At 41.6% G+C, this 19,462-nt stretch overlaps 1 protein-coding gene across 6 annotated transcripts in view; it reads left to right on the forward strand.

Moving 5' to 3' along the window:
* The window catches only part of LOC117252502 (histone-lysine N-methyltransferase EHMT1), a 156,184-nt gene that overhangs the window by 72,395 nt on the left and 64,327 nt on the right, over nucleotides 1–19,462 (forward strand). For all 6 annotated transcript variants that reach the window (XM_078170997.1, XM_078170999.1, XM_078170998.1 and 3 more), the window contains one exon: nucleotides 8,195–8,317. In XM_078170997.1, coding sequence (XP_078027123.1) covers nucleotides 8,195–8,317 — 123 coding nt within the window. The remainder of the gene's footprint in view (nucleotides 1–8,194; nucleotides 8,318–19,462) is intronic.

Raw genomic sequence — 19,462 nt, forward strand, 5'->3', positions numbered from 1 at the left:
TTTTTTACTTATTTATTTTAATACTGTACCTGAAGTAATATTTGAGCAAAAAGGAAAATGTTTCTTAACCTGTGTCACTGTTTTTGTTTGTTTGTTTGAGATGACTATTGACAAGCTCGTTGTATCTTGGTTAAAATGTTCTAATAAAGGAAAGATAGAAAATATTGCCATATCTTGTGTGCTGTAAAGTGGCTGGAAAAAATTGAAATTGGAATCAGCCATCGAAAAACTCTGCAAATCGGAAATCGGTATCGGCCCAAAAAATTCAAAAGTGGGATGAATTCCACCTCATTAATTTTAGTGACCTCTGATCTGTGCGTCATTACCACCGACGTGAATGACAATCGTTTAGTCTTAGCCAGCAGTTTCAAATTTGACTCAATGTCACCCGCTCTGGCCCCAGGGATGCATTTTACTATGGTCGCTGGTGTTGCTAACTTCATGTTTCTCAGAATAGAGCTGCCAAGGACCAGAATTTTCTCCTGTACTATGCTATTACTTAATACTCATTCATACACATTTGACATGACTGTGAACTCTCATTTTAAAGCGATTTGGATGCACAGGTACTCACAGATATAGGAAACGAGAATGATCAGAGACACAGAATAACGTTTAGATTCAGGCTTCTTTATTTGTCATTTTTATGCTCCACATAAAAACAAAATAGCGTTTCACGCATGCCACAAATAAAAGCAACAAATGAGAATAAATAAATGAGAATAAATAAGTGAGAGCAATAATGAATAAGCTAAAACTGTGAGGCAAGCAGAGAATAGTTACTCTGAATGAAGTACCAGTAGAAACAGTTCCATGTTCACTTGTTCTGTTTTAGGAGTCTAATTGGGGGAAAAACTGTTTAACAGCTGAGTGGTCCTTGTTTGTGTCGTCAGTATTGTATGGAATTATATCGTATGACGACAACATATATATCTCAACTCACTCACATTTTGGATGCATTAGGGTTTTATTACTGTGAAGTGTTTACTGATGTCACACAGAATTGTGTTCTCCTGGCTCTTGTCTTGGCTTGATACCTCTGTGACTCAACGTTTCTTTGGAGGGCATCAGGGGAAACGTTGAGTCATTAATAAAAGGAATGTCCAGTAAACCGTTCCTATCACCATGTTTCAAACGACAGTGTTAAATGAATGTAATAGAGGTGTGAAGCGATCAAAATGTTTATTTCCTGGTTAGCTGACAACAGGTTCACAAAGGTCTCGCCTACCACACATCTGTCTCTATCACCAGTTTATTTAGCCACCAGTTAATCTGGCACACAGGAGGACCACTAGCAGAAGCTATGCTATGCTCTGCGCCGGCTACAGGGGGCTGGCTAACTACTGCAGCTACTGAATGATATCCCATGGTGTGGAGCCGCGCTTCCAATTCACTAAGCCTCACCTCCAGTACAGCAAATAAACTACATTTATTACATGCACCAATAACTTAACATCTGGCACACCGAGCAAGAGAGAGCAGGAGAAGGCTGAGTTCTAAGCTAATGAAGCTAACAAGGCTAATAGCGTGTAAAGAACAGCTGGGATTAGCAAGAAAGTCGTTGAAGGAAGAAAAGTCAGCTATGAGTGATTAAACGGAACTAGTGTAGGTTTAAATGTGTAGTAGATATTTAGCAGCTGAAATGAGAAATGTCACAAAATTAGCTGTTGTGATCTCACTAGAGCAGCACAAAGTCTCTATCACAGAAGCACAGGAAATGACACAACACGCTTACCACAGTGTTGCAGCATGTCAGGGATGATTAGGAGAACAATAGAGATGAGAGGGAGAGAGAGAGAGAGAGAGAGAGAGAGAGAGAGAGAGAGAGAGAGAGAGAGAGAAGGAGAGAGAGACAAATAGACAGAGGCACTAAATTCATAGGCCTGAGGGAACAGGTAGGTCTTAAGTTTGACCTTAAAGGATGACACAGTTGCTTAGAATCTCAGATCATGAGGCATTTTTTTCCAAAAAGTGGGGCCATAATGACTTGAACAAATTTAGTTTGGGTCATGGGCACGGTTAGGAGACCAGTGTGATGATCTAAGGATTCTGGGGGCTATGTAGGCAGTAAGCAGATCAAAGATGTATTGAGGAGCCAGACCATTAAATGTTTTGTAAACAGGAGGAGGAGGGGTATTTTGAAATCAATTCTGTATTTAATCAGAGGCCAGTGAAGTGTTTTGAAATCAATTCTGTATTTAATCAGAGGCCAGTGAAGTGTTTTGAGTATGGGAGTAATATGTTCCATTTTTCTAGTCCCAGTGAGTACTCTGGGTGCAGCACTTTGAATAAGTTGGAGCCATCCCACAGTCTTTTTTGGGAGGAAGGGCATTACAGTAATCTAGTCTGGAGGAGATGAGAGCATGAACCAGTTTTTCAGTGTTTGACTGAGACAGGATGAATCTAATTTTGTATATGTTTTTAGGTGGTAAAATGCTTATATTGTAATTATTGTAAAATTTGTAATGTGGCTTGTAAAGTTAAGTTCTGGGTCCATGATAACACTTAGATTTCTGAGCTGCTGACTGGGTTTTAGAGACCGTGAAATCCGTTTAGAACTGATCTCCTCCCTCTAATATTTGGTGCCCACCACAAGAATCTCGGTTTTGGCTTTGTTTAATTGTAGCAAGTTTTTGGTCATCCAGATGTTAATGTCACTGATGCCATTAACCAGGTCATTTATGGGGCTGAGGTTATATGAGAAAGTGAAATATGTAATTGTGTGTCATCTGCATATAAATAGTAAGATACATTGTGTTTCTGTATGACGGACCCAAGTGGTAAATGGATGGTAAATGGACCTGCATTTGTAGAGCACCTTTCAAGTCATCCAACCATTTAAAGTGCTTTTTACACTACAAGTCACATTGACCCATTCACACACATTCATACACTGGTGGCTGGTGGCTGAGGCTACCATACAAGGTGCCACCTGCTACACAGTTTTTAACACACTCACACACTGATGGAAGCATCATCAGGAGCAATTTGGGGTTCAGTGTCTTGCTCAAGGATACCTCAACATGCAGAATGGAGGAACCGGGGATCAACCTGCTGATCTTCCAATTGGTGGACGACCCGCTCAACCTCTGAGCCACAGCCATAGTGGCAAGTGGCAGCATGTAGGGGTTAAACAGTAATGGACCCAGGACTATGCCTTGTGGGACCAGATTTGTAGTTGCTAAGGGAGACGGAGAGTGTCTTGCCGGTTCAATAGGAGGAGAGCCAGGTAATGACATTTCCAGATAGGTCAACAGAATTTTCTAGTGTATTTAGTGGTGTGATCAGTGGTGTCAAAGGCTGTGGTCAGGTCTAATAAGACTAGGATTGAGAGTGTGTTAGCTGCTCTGTTTACCTTTAAATCATTGATTACTTTTATAAGTGCTGTTTCAGTGCTGTGGTTGGTTCTAAAGCCATATTGATACACATAATACCGATTATGGAGTGAAAGGTAGCTATGTAATTACTTCTAGGTGACCTTTCAAGTGTTTTGCTAAGGAAAGGGATATTGGAAATTGGTCTGTAATTGCTAATTATGGATGGGTCTAAGTTGTTCTTTTTCAGTAATGGTGTAATGCCAGCACACTTGAGAGAAGAGGGGAAGACTCCAGATTGTAAGAAAACTGTTAACGATATTAAGTACATCAGATGACAGGCAATTGAATACACTTTTGAATAATTTTGTGGGGACCGGGTCCAAGGAGCTGGTGGATTGCATTATCACGCTCTGCATATGTCTCTAAAAAAATACCACAGCTACAGTAAAGTTCAGAGGTGGAAGCATCATGGTATGGGGCTTTTTCTCTTATGGGACCAGCAGAATCCAAATGATCAAAGGGGAGATGAATGGAGTCATGTTGAGGAAATTCTTGTGAAAAATTTGTTGCCATCCACCAGGATGAATAGGATGAGATGTAGGTGGACCTACCAGCAGGACAACGATCCAAAATATACTGAAAGGAGACTGTGTATTGGTTTCAAGGGAAGAAAATAAAGGTGTTAGACTGGCCTAGTAAGTCACCAGACCTAAATCCAATAGAGAATTTGTGGAAGGAACTAAAAATGAATTCACCCACAGTCCCCTGGAATCTTGAAGACTTAAAGACTGTCTATGTGGAAGAATAAGCCAAAATCCCATTTGAACACTGTGAGAGATTTGTCTTGAAGCGAGCATTGTGAACAAAAATTTGATCAGAATTCAGTAAGCGTGTCCAACACCATATTTCTGTGTCATTACACTTTATTGCACAGAACTTCTTTCACGGACTGAAGTGTTCCAGTTTTATTATTTTGACCTTTTATTGAGTTAAAACCAGTGTCTGGTCTAAATTTCATGTGAATAGTTGCATAGGAAATATGTTAAGTGAATAAATGTTGATTTGTTGGACCATAAATAGAGGCAGGTTATAGTGGAGAAATGGACATCCAATACTCAATCAACAGCTCTAGAGGTCAGTCCTGAAATGATCATGCTGAATCCAAGCTATCTCAGACTTTGTGGCCTCTGAGGCAAAATGTTGTACTGCAGAAACTGCCTTATGTAGATGTTGTTTTTCATATGTCACACCTGTCGGATAGCTGAATGACATCAACCTCCTGAGTTAGTTTAGCAGAAGTAGTGCTGGTAGGGGGCTCGGTTATAAAATGAAAAGATTTGTTCTTCAAGTCTAGTGTGTGAGATTTGGAGGGACTTTGTGGGATCTAGTGTTGAGGATTGCAGATTGCAATCACCTGAAACCTTTCCTGGTTAGAATTCTTTCAGTGTTCATTGTTCAAGGGGTTTTTACTGGGAGCTGAATTGTCCACAGATGTCTCTTCCTCTCCAAAACAAATGGATCCGGTGATTTAAACCAATAAAAACACTGAATAAAGCAGTTTCATATTACATATCAGTGTTTCTTCTAGGGCTGTAGTCTCCTGGTCGACTAGTTGATTATTTGGTCGCTATGCTCCCGTCCGACCAAATTCTCATTGGTCAAATAATCGCTGTGTTACTTTCATATGGAGAAAAGTGCTACATCAACAGCTTTCCAGGATTAATCCATTATTTCCTGCGGTGGGGGGACATGCTAAGTTACCTGTGAAAATGGGGGTGTTTTCAGCCCCCATTTTTCAGTTCAAAACACCCCCGTTGTGACAGAAAGTTGAACTCGCCCACCCTCACGCTCAGCATCGTGGTGATGCAGACCTGTCAGTTTCTGTAAGCTGAAACCATTTCCCTCTGGAAATGAAGCTTGTATTTACTTGTATTTCACAGATAAGAAACAATAAATTGTGAAGACAGTAAAGCCTCCGCTAAAATAGCATGTGTGATTTATCCTTCAGGGATTTATACTTCGGGATTTATCCTGGCTTCATATGAGCAGAGGAAATCTCCACTCATCGCTAGGCTAATGTATACCATGTAAAATGCCATAGGCTGGCGCTAATAATGTTAGCATGTTGTATTTGTGGAAAACGTGTTTAGTGTAAGACAGTTGTTTTGTTGGTGAATGTTGTGAGTTTTAATGGAGCCAAATTATGTGCCGTTACCTGTGTTACATGTTGCTGTTGTCCCTGGTTTTATATGAGAAGAGGAAAAGATTGCTAGATGCTAGGCTAATTTATACAATGTAAAATGCCATAGACTTGTGCTAATAACGTTAGCATGTTGTATTGGTGGGGGAAATGTGTCCAGATAAAGACAAGTGTTTGTCAGTTTTGCGATTTATAGTGAAGCCAATTTGCGTACTTGTGTTTGAAAATGTGTGTTTTGAATCAACAATATAAAGTTTGATTTGAACTAAACTTTACAGCACTTAACACACAGTCCTCCACCGCCGACTAGTGTTTTGGAGGTGTAACTGCAGAGTGACACAGACAAACCACCGCAGAAGTAAAAATAACGTGCAGATTTTTTTTTTTCCCACGACTAATCGATTAGTTGAAGATTATGTGCGACTTTAGTCAACCAAGATTTTCTTTGGTTGACTACAGCCCTAGTTTCTTCTACACTGTTTGGCATGTCAGAGATGGGCCACTAGCCCAGCAACTGCTAATGTGTGCTCACCTGTTTTCTCTGAGAACTTAAGATACAGACATTTAAGAGGTTTTAAATGAGAGCCGAAATGTCTGCAGAGGTCACTTCCTCTCCAAAACTAACAGACCAGGGCCCCGTTTCCCAGTTTCGATGTACCTTAGCGCTCTACGAAGGTCTCCAAGATATACCTTAGCTATGCTGCACACATCGATTGATCTCATATAAAGGTAAATAAATGACATTGTAATATAAAAAGTATTGCCATAATCATTTTACCTCCGTCAAATATTATATCATAAATGAGGCTATGCCTTTTACAGAACATCTGCTCAGTGATGCATTTGTTATTGAAACATTTATAACAGCATATGTGTTTGTATCCAGTGTTTCCCACAGGATTTCTGGAGACTATGGCGGGGGGTCCGAACCTTCTAGCGGGGTCCGGGGGCGTGCTTTGTTTTTGTATTTTGTATATATTTGATTTAAAGGCATCAATCTGGTGAATTCTGAGAGCCAAGTTATGATGGCAGAATATGCCAACCGTGTTTACAAAGTTTGAATGAACGAGACGGATGCAAAGTAAACGGAGGCTGCGCACTGTTCCTTTTGCCCATGTCTGCAGGAACGCATGATGGAGTCAAACGGATCATGTGCATAATTAACCACAAAACAAGCAAATACTTTATCTTAACATACATATTTTCAATAAAAAACAATGAGTTGAACGTTCATTTCAAGCTTTTGTAGGAGCCTACAGCGAATTTCAGAATTGTGCGAGTGCGGCCGGAGAGCGGACGGCAGTGTTTGATGCAGGAAACTCGATATGGACTTGAAATCAATTTCGGAGTGGGGGGGGTTTTGGAACGGAGGGCTGTCCCCTGTTGGGACATTGTGCACACACAGCCCTTCACCACCTGGATCCTAAAATAAACACCTGTTTTATTACATAATCATGCTTCCGTTTTGCACCATTCATTAAGATCCGATATTTCTGTCATTCAAATAACAAGAATTGTGGGTTAATACTCTTAATTACAATAGCCAACTTATTGAAAAATGTCGGGTTTAAATCCCCGCACCCCTAGTTCCGACATCTATGTGCGTAGCCTACTAACATACACTGATGGATAAACCACTGATGGATATATGAGAAGTGAATGAGCACATTGATTTTCTAGCCTTGGTACTCTCTTCCAGGGCACATAGGATACAACTGAGATTTATTTTAATTTTGGTAACAGCGTAGTGTGTACGTATGGCATATCACCAATCATAGTGGGCCGCCATGGCCAAAAATGCCAGTCCAGCCCTGATTTTTACTGATAAAAACACTAGTGGTATGTTATGGTGAAGGGTTACACTTAAAATATGGCTAAGGATTAGTGGTTTAACATTTCAGTAATCAAAAGAAAAATGACTAACGTACTGATCTGCCTCTGCAGGGCTATTTTATGATTTTAAATCATGTGCAGACAAAATATTCTTTTAAAACTCTCTCTCTCTCACTCATAAACACAGTTACAGATACACAAAACAATACAAAATACGCAATACGAAAAGAAAACAAAAGGTAAGACTCAAATTAATTACACACTAACAGACACAAATTACTGCTTCCCTCCCTCACGATTTGCAAGTACGGCACCCTGAATTAGAGCATTTTACACAGCTTCAAAAAGAAGAATTCAAAAGCCCTCTGGTAGTTGAATGCCTCTGGGACAGGCCCATTTATGGCAACCCACTGGATCCGTCGCGTGCGCGAGCTGGCCGAGGCGCGGGTGCTTGAGCTAATCGCGACCATTCAAGTCAATATAAGCTGCTCCACCAGAAGCGCCGCAGCACTCCTAGCTGCAGCCTAGAAGCGGCTTGGCACTCAACTCCGCTAAAAATACGAGCTGGGTCTATTTTTGACGGCGCTCCAGCCGGTGCACTACAGAGTGTTGTTCATTTACCAGAGGCATTTTATATCTGGCCGATTTTTGGAGACTATGGCGGGGGAAATTAAACTATGGCGGGCTGCCATAGTCTCGTCAGTGTATGGGAAACACTGGTATCTCTTGTTCCATCATTGCGTTCAGTGCCAGTTTGTGTCTTATATATTAGTTTTCCAACATCAATTCTGTCAATGTACAGACTGCTCTGTGTGTGTGTGTGTGTGTGTGTGTGTGTGTGTAGGCTGGAGCCAACCTGGACATGTTTAATGAGGAGCAGAGAACACCGCTGATGTTGGCCTGTGAGAGCAACCATCTGGATACAGTGAAGTACCTGCTGAGAGCCGGAGCAGCTGTCAGCCTCAAGGTTGGTCAGCTCACACTCTGATCTGTTGGATCCTCTCAGTCAGAATCTACTCATCCAGCCAGCCTGATGTGAGCTCATGTTAAATTCAGCTTTTTCATTCGTCATTCACTTCATCAACTGCTGCCACTGCTCAGGCCTTTGGTACTACTATTTTTAAAATCACAACATGAATATTATTATCTTTGCCTGTTGAAAATATATTATTAGTGTTAAACTGCTGATGTACAGATGCAGCCACTTCAGTTCAGTTCAGTTCAGTTCAGAAAACTTTATTTATCCCGTGTGGGCAATTCAGTTTACAGCTCCCAGATCAATAATAAAAGCACAGACAAATATAACAATCATCCACAGACATACAACTTTGTCAACTGTCAATTCTCAATTGTCAGTGGATCAGTTGAACTAATGGTTTCCCAGCAGCGATACCTTGTACATGTGCAAATATGCATAAATAAATATTTGATCAATAAAAAGAATGAATAAGTGAGATAGAGAATAAATTCAAATTTCCGTTTGGTCTGTGGTGGAGCCGTGACCGATCCGTGACAGGTCCCTGTCGTCACCTGGCCGGGCTCGTAACTTTAATGAGATGCCCCGCGATGACGTAGAGAATACGGGCTAACTGGTAACACCCCTAAGTTTAATTTGTAGAAACCAGCTGCAGTGGTCTGTCTATCCACCAGGAGGAGCAGTGAGTGTGGAAGCTGAAGCGGTTTACTGCGCCTCTTATTAGCTTTCCACACAGAGCATATTTAATGATTATCACTATACACACACATATATATATATTATATATTTATTTATATATATACACATGTATATATATATATACAGTACAGGCCAAAAGTTTGGACACATCTTCTCATTCAATGCGTTTTCTTTATTTTCATGACTATTTACATTGTAGATTCTCAGTGAAGGCATCAAAACTATGAATGAACACATGTGGAGTTATGTACTTAACAAAAAAAGGTGAAATAACTGAAAACATGTTTTATATTCTAGTTTCTTCAAAATAGCCACCCTTTGCTCTGATTACTGCTTTGCACACTCTTGGCATTCTCTCCATGAGCTTCAAGAGGTAGTCACCTGAAATGGTTTTCCAACAGTCTTGAAGGAGTTCCCAGAGGTGTTTAGCACTTGTTGGCCCCTTTGCTTTCACTCTGCGGTCCAGCTCACCCCAAACCATCTCGATTGGGTTCAGGTCCGGTGACTGTGGAGGCCAGGTCATCTGCCGCAGAACTCCATCACTCTCCTTCTTGGTCAAATAGCCCTTACACAGCCTGGAGGTGTGTTTGGGGTCATTGTCCTGTTGAAAAATAAATGATCGTCCAACTAAACGCAAACCGGATGGGATGGCATGTCGCTGCAGGATGCTGTGGTAGCCATGCTGGTTCAGTGTGCCTTCAATTTTGAATAAATCCCCAACAGCGTCACCAGCAAAACACCCCCACACCATCACACCTCCTCCTCCATGCTTCACAGTGGGAACCAGGCATGTGGAATCCATCCGTTCACCTTTTCTGCGTCTCACAAAGACACGGCGGTTGGAACCAAAGATCTCAAATTTGGACTCATCAGACCAAAGCACAGATTTCCACTGGTCTAATGTCCATTCCTTGTGTTTCTTGGCCCAAACAAATCTCTTCTGCTTGTTGCCTCTCCTTAGCAGTGGTTTCCTAGCAGCTATTTGACCATGAAGGCCTGATTCGCGCAGTCTCCTCTTAACAGTTGTTCTAGAGATGGGTCTGCTGCTAGAACTCTGTGTGGCATTCATCTGGTCTCTGATCTGAGCTGCTGTTAACTTGTGATTTCTGAGGCTGGTGACTCGGATGAACTTATCCTCAGAAGCAGAGGTGACTCTTGGTCTTCCTTTCCTGGGTCGGTCCTCATGTGTGCCAGTTTGGTTGTAGCGCTTGATGGTTTTTGCGACTCCACTTGGGGACACATTTAAAGTTTTTGCAATTTTCCGGACTGACTGACCTTCATTTCTTAAAGTAATGATGGCCACTCGTTTTTCTTTAGTTAGCTGATTGGTTCTTGCCAAAATATGAATTTTAACAGTTGTCCAATAGGGCTGTCGGCTGTGTATTAACCTGACTTCTGCACAACACAACTGATGGTCCCAACCCCATTGATAAAGCAAGAAATTCCACTAATTAACCCTGATAAGGCACACCTGTGAAGTGGAAACCATTTCAGGTGACTACCTCTTGAAGCTCATGGAGAGAATGCCAAGAGTGTGCAAAGCAGTAATCAGAGCAAAGGGTGGCTATTTTGAAGAAACTAGAATATAAAACATGTTTTCAGTTATTTCACCTTTTTTTGTTAAGTACATAACTCCACATGTGTTCATTCATAGTTTTGATGCCTTCAGTGAGAATCTACAATGTAAATAGTCATGAAAATAAAGAAAACGCATTGAATGAGAAGATGTGTCCAAACTTTTGGCCTGTACTGTATATATATATATATATATATATATATATATATATATATATATATATATATATATGTATAAATGTAATTTTTTTAACCTCAGCGAAAATGTTGTTTTTCAGACTACACGCCAACAAATATGGACTAAAGCAGAATCTGTCATTAGATAAAAACAGCTTGTGAATATTGGAAATGATTACAGAGATCTTTTCTTTTTTAATTATTATTTTGAGGTTCGGACTGTGCAACGCTCTGCACATGCTCTGCCTGCCACACGCAGCATGGCTTCATCTCATTGATCTGTCACTGTCTGTCTAAACAGATTAGTGGAAGCGATATTTCACAACATCTGATGCAAGAGGAATTTGTGATAAAATGTCTATTACTATTTATTAACAGAACTGCCAAGGGGTCATTTTTACCCCCCTGCCATTTTCAAATGCTTTTAACTTTTTCACAATAAAACTCTCACATCTCTCTGCAAAATGCAAGCTAGTTTTGACAGACAGACAGACAGACAGACAGACAGACAAAAAAGAGGAAAGGAGAGTGATTTGGAGAATAGATGAATGTCGAACAAGCTCTGGCAATGCTTCAGGACATAAGTGACGGAGAATCAGATGGGGGAGAGGTGATTGAAGGAGAGACGGATGGGGGGAGACACAAAGGTAGAAATGAGAGAAGAAGAACTGGATGAGGGAGAGACCGATGATCTGTCCTTTTCACCTGGCGAGGAGGAGTCATCTGAAGATGAGGAGCCGGAGTTGGCATTCAGAAAAAGGCCCAGGCCTCCCCCCTGCTTCACCCTCACAATCACAGCAGCCCTCTGATGTTGTGACACGCAAGCCCCCACTCTCGCAAAGCACGTAATGTTGCGAAACAAATTGTATGTATTTTGTATAGTGTCGGATCAACCAGATCTGTGTGAGGGCCATGCAACTGGAAAAGATGGGACTGTGTGGAAGCATACACAGCCGGGATTACGTACTGGGAGAGCGCAGTCACATAACATCTTCAGCCGTTCATGTGACAGGATCGTGTCATGTCACACATCTGTGACTGTACGGTGGCAGAGGCACGACAGTGTGGAGCGGCGCATGGTTGCCAACATGACTCCGCCATGCGTGATACAGAGAGCAGAGGAGAATTGTAACCATATGCAGAAACTAATTTCGTTAGTCTTAACAAGGGGGGGTTGTATTTAGCTGGAAGTTTACAGTGGCAGATTTTTCACCCTTAGATGCCTAGAGAAGATTGGCAGATTTTTCACCCTTAGAGAAGACAACCATTATACATCTCAATATCTGAAATTGATGATTAAAATTTAGAATACAATAAAGCAAAGCAAACACTTATTTTATGTAGCTCAGGACCATAAATAGAGGCAGGTTATAGTGGAGTAATGGACATCCAATACTCAATCAACAGCTCTAGAGGTCAGTCCTGAAATGATCATGCTGAATCCAAGCTATCTCAGAGTTTGTGGCCTCTGAGGCACAATGTTGTACTGCAAAAACTGCCTTATGTAGATGTTGTTTTTCATATGTCACACCTGTTGGATAGCTGAATGACATCAACCTCCTGAGTTAGTTTAGCAGAAGTAGTGCTGGTAGGGGGCTCGGTTATAAAATGAAAAGACTGGTTCTTCAAGTCCAGTGTGTGAGATTTAGGGGGACTTTGTGGGATCTAGTGTTGAGGATTGCAGATTGCAATCACCTGAAACCTTTCCTGGTTAGAATTCTTTCAGTGTTCATTGTTCAAGGGGTGTTTACTGGGAGCTGAATTGTCCACAGATGTCTCTTCCTCTCCAAAACAAATGGATCCGGTGATTTAAACCAATAAAAACACTGAATAAAGCAGTTTCATATTACATATCAGTGTTTCTTCTACACTGTTTGGCATGTCAGAGATGGGCCACTAAAGTGTGCTCACCTGTTTTCTCTGAGAACTTAAGATACAGACATTTAAGAGGTTTTAAATGAGAGCCGAAATGTCTGCAGAGGTCACTTCCTCTCCAAAACTAATAGACCAGGGCCCCGTTTCCCAGTTTCAATGTACCTTAGCGCTCTACGACGGTCTCTAAGATATACCTTAGCTAAGGGACTTCTTTTCCTACGAGTGTTTCCCAAACTGTCCCTTAGCAGGGGCTCGTAAGGAGAGCGGCTAAGGGACATCGTTAGTTGGAGCTGTCCTTCACTATGGTGCTGACGGTGTATTAATCGATGCTTCACACATCGATTGATCTCATGTAAAGGTAAATAAATGACATTGTAATATAAAAAGTATTGCCATAATAATTTTTCCTCCATCAAATATTATATCATAAATGAGGCTATGCCTTTTACAGAACATCTGCTCAATGATGCATTTGTTATTGAAACATTTATAACAGCATACGTGTTTGTCTCTCTTTTTCCATCATTGCGTTCAATGCCAGTTTGTGTCTTATATTAGTTTTCCAACATCAGTTCTGTCAATGTACAGACTGCAAATCTGTTGTTGTCACACAATAGGCACCTGTAGCAGCAGCATATCCACGTTTCATTGCTGTGTGAGTGTGTGTGTGTGTGTGTGTGTGTGTGTGTGTGTGTGTCACCTCCAAAAAACTGCCCACTGCATAAAAATGCAAATCCGCCAGAAGCTGTACATCTGGGCTGAGGGCGAAGTTGCACTTGGTAGCTGTGGAAATGAGACAAGTGCAGGCAGATTCAGGATCTTCCCATGTGGCAGCCAGAATTTGGACAGGATGGCACTGTCTGAGAGGACATCTAGCGGACTGAAGTTTGTGATTTATGATTAACATGAACCAAATGGCTATGTGGATGGCGACGCCTTTGGATCAGCTGATTGAGCATAACAATACGCTGTAACACAGCCATAATGTCATTTACAATGAAGCAAGCACAGGCGACGGGCTTGATTGCCTATATAGCTAGTGCCGCCCGCTTGATTAGTTCCCAGCAGGCCTCATTAGACTTCAATTTGATCAATTTGTCAAGTATCTGTCAGATATTCAGTATATAGTAGGGTACAGCCTGTAGCCTCGTCAGAAAAAACATATCCTCAGTTAGTTAGCTCCATTAAATAAATAAATGAATAATTAAATAAATAAATAAATAAATAAATAAACCTATATATTCATAATATTCAATATTCATTATTAATTTTCATGAAATTGATTTTAAACTAATGATGTAATGTGCGCAAAGAGTCTAGATGTGAATTATACTGCAACTGTCCATTTAAAAAACATAATTTTGGCCTAATAAAGCTAAAACTGTGATAGGATGAATGGAGCGCATCACTAAGGGACAGCTTACAAGTGGTTCAGACTGCCCTTCTTAAGATATACCTTTCAGAAGATATGTCTTCACTAAGGAGACTCTGGGAAACAGCCCGTAAACTTAAAGGGGAAGTTCCATTTTTTACAACCTGGACCTTATTTCTGGCATTATATAGAGTGTGCCAGGGCTGACGTCAAAACCTGGAAGTTTAGCATCGCGCTGGTACCCGGAAGAGAAAGTGAATGTGATTTTTGCATTGCGTTTAGGATTATGTCAGAAAATAAGGTCTGTGGCTAACACAAGTTTATGATACTTACAGGTTTTGTTCAGCGAGATAATCTTCACATATGAACACCTTTCATGCCGCATTTGAAGCTTAAATGTGATCGCCAGAAGTAAAAAGCTAACGTTAGGCTTTAACGGACTACATGACTACTCCACGGTCGCATGACTCTTGACGTCACCGCCACTAAGCTTTCAACTGATTTCGGCCGCTTTATTTTAAAAACATTGTATAATGGGGAAATCGGACTGTTTAAGCTAAATAAGAAGCTGTAATGGCGAACTGCCAGCACTCTCGCCTGTTGGGGGTGATGACATTTAATGTCCCCAACAGGGTTTGTAGTCATATTGAGCAACTTGTTAGCAACCGCCTTTTTTACGACACGTAAAAGCTTCAAAATTCACAAGTAGGGTATTTACTGACAGGTTTTATGTCGTAGAACAAAACCTGAAACTCGCTTAAGCTTTTGTTAACCACAGACCTTATGAGGCATTTTACCAAAATCCCATTCAAAAAACGTATTGACTTTCAGACGAGAGAACCGGAAGTGCTAAAAGCACTAACAGAGTTCCGGGTTTACTGGCACACTCTATACAGTTGTTTACTCATCCAGATAAGTTTGGTGTCATTTGGAGTCCTTAAGAATATATTTAGATCCGCGAGAGCCACGTACATCCATATAGTGGGAATGATCGGGGCGCTGACAATGAGGCTCTAAATAACACATTATCTGCTTGTCATCATCATCCAGGTCATTTATACTGACCTACTAACCTCTGCAAAAAAAAAAAATAGGCAATTCGTAAAGACAGTCCTCTTTACCACTGAAACGTTCACCTTTCTGTACTATGTAATAATAAATTCACGTTTTGCATAAGAAGTGCCTCTGCTTTTTGTGCAGTGTGCGGGCCGTTCTACACAAGCGATGAGAAGAAATTAAAGAAATGTAAATTCTCATAGTTATTTACTTATCAAACAAACAAATTCAAGGAAAATAAACAATTTATGCATGTGTGTAGGCTACGTACTCAATCGAAAGTTGCCCGTCCGGTCCTGCAGGTTTTGGCTGGGTGTTCCAGTTTACTTTCGGGACAAGAAAAAAACAGCCCAGTTGATCATAGAAGTGAAATCCTCTGTAGTTGTGAGACAGTCATTTTTGGAGACATCCAGATGTGTATCTCCTGGCCTCAAATCCCACTCGGAGCAACAAAGGCATTCCTCCTCTGTTGGCATAGTCGAATGTTGTCCACAAGAACACCACCAGTTAGCACCTATTCTCGGACGTGCAGCAGTTTGTTGTTCTCTGGCCAGCTGTTCCTCTCTCTGCCTCCGCATCCTCCTTTCAAAGAGCTCCTCATCCGTATACTCTGGCTCAAAACGGAAAGGACGTCCATCATATTCAAAGTCGTCGTCCACAACCTCAAAATCGGACAAATATTCAGCCATGTTTCAAAAAACTAACAGTAGCAAATTCCAGCTGTAAACAGAGTGGGTGTGCGGCAGCGCGCGCACCTGGATGACATCATCCAGGTCAGAGGTTAGTAGGTCAGTATAAATGACCCGGATGATGATGACAAGCAACTCTAGCAATTCATAAAAACATATTGGTGAAATGAACGAGTTTCGCAGCAGATAATGTGTTATTTAGAGCCTCATTGTCGGCGCCCCGATCATTCCCACTATATGGATGTACGCGGCTCTCGCGGATCTAAATATCTTCCGAAGGACTCCAAATGACACCAAACTTATCTGGGTGAGTAAACAACCGTATTTAATGCCAGAAATAAGGTCCAGGTTGTAAAAAATGGAACTTCCCCTTTAAGGGAGACCTTAAAGGGATAGTGCACCCAAAAATGAAAATTCAGCCATTATCTACTCACCCATATGCCGACAGAGGCCCTGGTGAAGTTTTAGAGTCCTCACATCCCTTGTGGAGATTGGCGGGGGGAGCGGCTAGCACACCTAATGGCTGACGGCGCCCCAGACTAACGTCCAAGAACACAAAATTGAAACCACAAAATATCTCCAAGATGCTCATCCGTAGTGATCCAAGTGTCCTGAAACCCCGACATAAAAAGTTGTTTCAAAAAACATCCTATGAACTCTGTTTATAGCCTCACTGTAGCCTGTAGCTCTGACTGCTTCTCTGTGCTCCGCGCTCACGTGTGCGCGCTCAGGGTGATCGGTGATGCATGGTCTCTGAAGAGCAGCAGTCTCGTCAGTACTGATGTCCAGATTCTCAAGTGCAGGCATTGCCAATTCCCAGTCTGAGCAGCAAAGACTTTCCTCATCCATTGGCACTGCTTTGCATTTGAAACAACTACACCACCAGGTTTCCAGTGCTTGACCCTGGTATTCTGTGGCTGGCTGAGGCTTGTGAGCTGCGGCGGCTGCTTTGTCCAGTAGCCTGAGTTCTGTGTCCGTATACTATAAGCAGATTTCAAACCACTGTAAAAAAATTCTGTTATCGAAACAAAAATCTGAAAATACACATATTGCATCTAGACAGCATGGAGATGTTGGTAATTTGTTTGTAACAATGATGAAAACTGAAACTTTGAACTGATGTTTAAAATTGCCATTTTTACATTGACTCCAATTGTTCACATTAGAGCAAAATTCAAAATGCTGTCAAAACTTCAGTTTTTGAGATAAAATTCTGAAATTTGCCACACATCATCCACCATGACTCTAGAATTTTGTCATTTTTTTCATGAACATTGAAGATTTATTTAGCAAGAATTTGCATGTATATGTTTACAGTACCGTTTACAGTCAAACATTTTGATGGACTGTAGGCTCAATTTTTGATAAATCAAAAATCTGAGAAACATAGTTTTTGTAGGACAGTCCGAAGATGCTCTGTAGCAAGTTTGGTGTCAATTGAGCAAAAATTGTGGGAGGAGATAGGTTTAAGAAGTTTGACAGTGTTTGGAAAAAACAGAGTGATGAACTTCATAATTTTTAATAGGTTTAAATGTACAAAGGTTTCATCAGTATTGGGGCTACAGTTTGATGAAAGTTGTGAAGTTGTAGCACGTATGGTTGATTTGTTATGAATTTTCAAAGTTTTGAACTTTAGACGCTTGCTGTAGCGCCACCATCAGGACTATTGGCTTGAGTTTACAGCTGAGGATATCTGGCATGAGACCGGACCTTTGTGGACCATGTTGTGGGCGTGTTCCACCCATGTGAGGTGCTTACTCCAAGAGGCTGGTTTTGGGAGACCAAGCAGCCCAGGCAGGTCTCCAGCTCCTGATTAAGCCTCTCTGTCTGATCGTTCGACTGAGGGTGGTAACCAGAAGAAGCTGACAGTGGCACCAAGGAGATGGCAGAACTCCTTCCAAAACCTGGGAATGAACTGAGGTCCAAGATCTGACAATATGTCTCTTGGAAATCCGTGAAGCCTGAAAACATGGTGCAGCATGACCTCTGCCGTTTCCTTGGCAGAGGGTAACTTGGGCAGTGCAATAAAGTGTGCCATTTTAGAAAACCTGTCCACCACCGTCAGCACGGTGGTGTTACCTTCTGAACAGGGGAGGCCGGTGACGAAGTTCATCAAGATATCCGACCAGGGGCAGCGTGGAACAGGCAGAGGTTTTAGCAGACGCATCTGCACTCTGGATGAGGTTTGTTCCGTGCACAGACTGGGCAGGCTGCCACGTACTCCTTGACCTCCTTCTCCACGGCTGGCCACCAGAACCTTTGTTTGATGAAAAACACTGTTCTTTTCACCCCTGGATGACAGGTGAGCTTTGATGTGTGAGCCCAGTGAATTACCTGGGAACGGAGGGACACAGGGACAAACAACCTGTTTCGTGGGCAACCACTAGGTGCCGGGCTCACACCATTAGCACGCTTCACCTCTGTTTCTATTTGCCATGTAACCCCTCCTACCACACGGTTAAGTTGTAGGATATGTTCAGGTTCTTTGGCAGCAGGATCTGGGTCATACAGACGAGACGGCATCAGGCTTAGTATTCTGTGAACCTGAAGTTAAACCTTTTTTTTTTTTTTTTAACCCCGTTAAAGGGTTTTTTTAAGGACAGAGGGATGTCGTATGCTGTAAAGCCCTGTGAGGCAAATTGTGATTTGTGATATTGGGCTTTATATATAAAATTGATTGATTGAATTGATTGATATTGAAAAATAGGGCCCACCTGGCTTGACCAGAGTTAAGTCTCTTGGCTTTTTTCACATATTCCAAATTCTTGTGGTCAGTCCAGACCAAAACGGGCTGCTCTGCCCCTTCTAGCCAGTGCCTCCACTCCTCTAACGCAACTTTGACAGCTAATAGTTCTTTGTTCTGTAGGGGAAATACATTTTTGAGAATGTTTGCACTCGTAATAAAGTTTGGGGCACCGCCCTCCTAATGAGGGTAGCGACTAATCAGTATCTGGGTTATGAATTCTCCATACAGTGATCTTAATTCCTGCTCAAAAGAAATATCCACAGACAACAACTTGGCGATAAATGAAAATTTATTTAAGCTAAATGGGTAACAACTGAATAAATGAATGAGGATAGTATGAAATAACACAAAATCAACAGTATGTATAAATGGATTAAAAGTAACACTCGTGTGGGTTATTTAATTTGGCGATAGTGAGAGAGTGTGTTAAGATAAACCGGAACGCAGGAACGCGCAAAATATTTATCTAAGGAGTCCCAGATTAAGATTAAGATAATTAAATCTCCTATTCAACATCAGCTCTTACCACTGCCCAGCTGGTCACCTGTGAGGGGGGAGTTTGTTGCCTCCCTTCTTAGCAGCGAACCATGCAGACGTTTCTCCTGGGGCCCCGAACTTTCACTTTACAACTCCCAGATTTTCCAGCAGAATGGCACCAGCTGGCGCACTGCAGAAAGGGGAGCGGTGTCCTGTGAAGTCTTGTGGGTACCCCCACGTCCGTTCCCTTTACGCTGCAAAAAGCCTTTGGGTTTGGCACGAGAACCACTGTGGCAAGTGGCTGGCAATCGCTGGGTTTGATAACTCTTTGGTTGAAGAGGCAGGTCGAAAAAGGCACTTGTCTACTTTGATATAATTACTCGCTTATAGTAATGGTGAAAACAATATCATTGGCCGTTCGATGTTGTTATCAAAGTTATTATTAACGTGCATAAAAATGTTGAAAAAAC

This window comes from Epinephelus lanceolatus, chromosome 9 (genome assembly GCF_041903045.1).
Source record: "Epinephelus lanceolatus isolate andai-2023 chromosome 9, ASM4190304v1, whole genome shotgun sequence".
Classification (NCBI taxonomy): Eukaryota; Metazoa; Chordata; class Actinopteri; order Perciformes; family Serranidae; genus Epinephelus; species Epinephelus lanceolatus.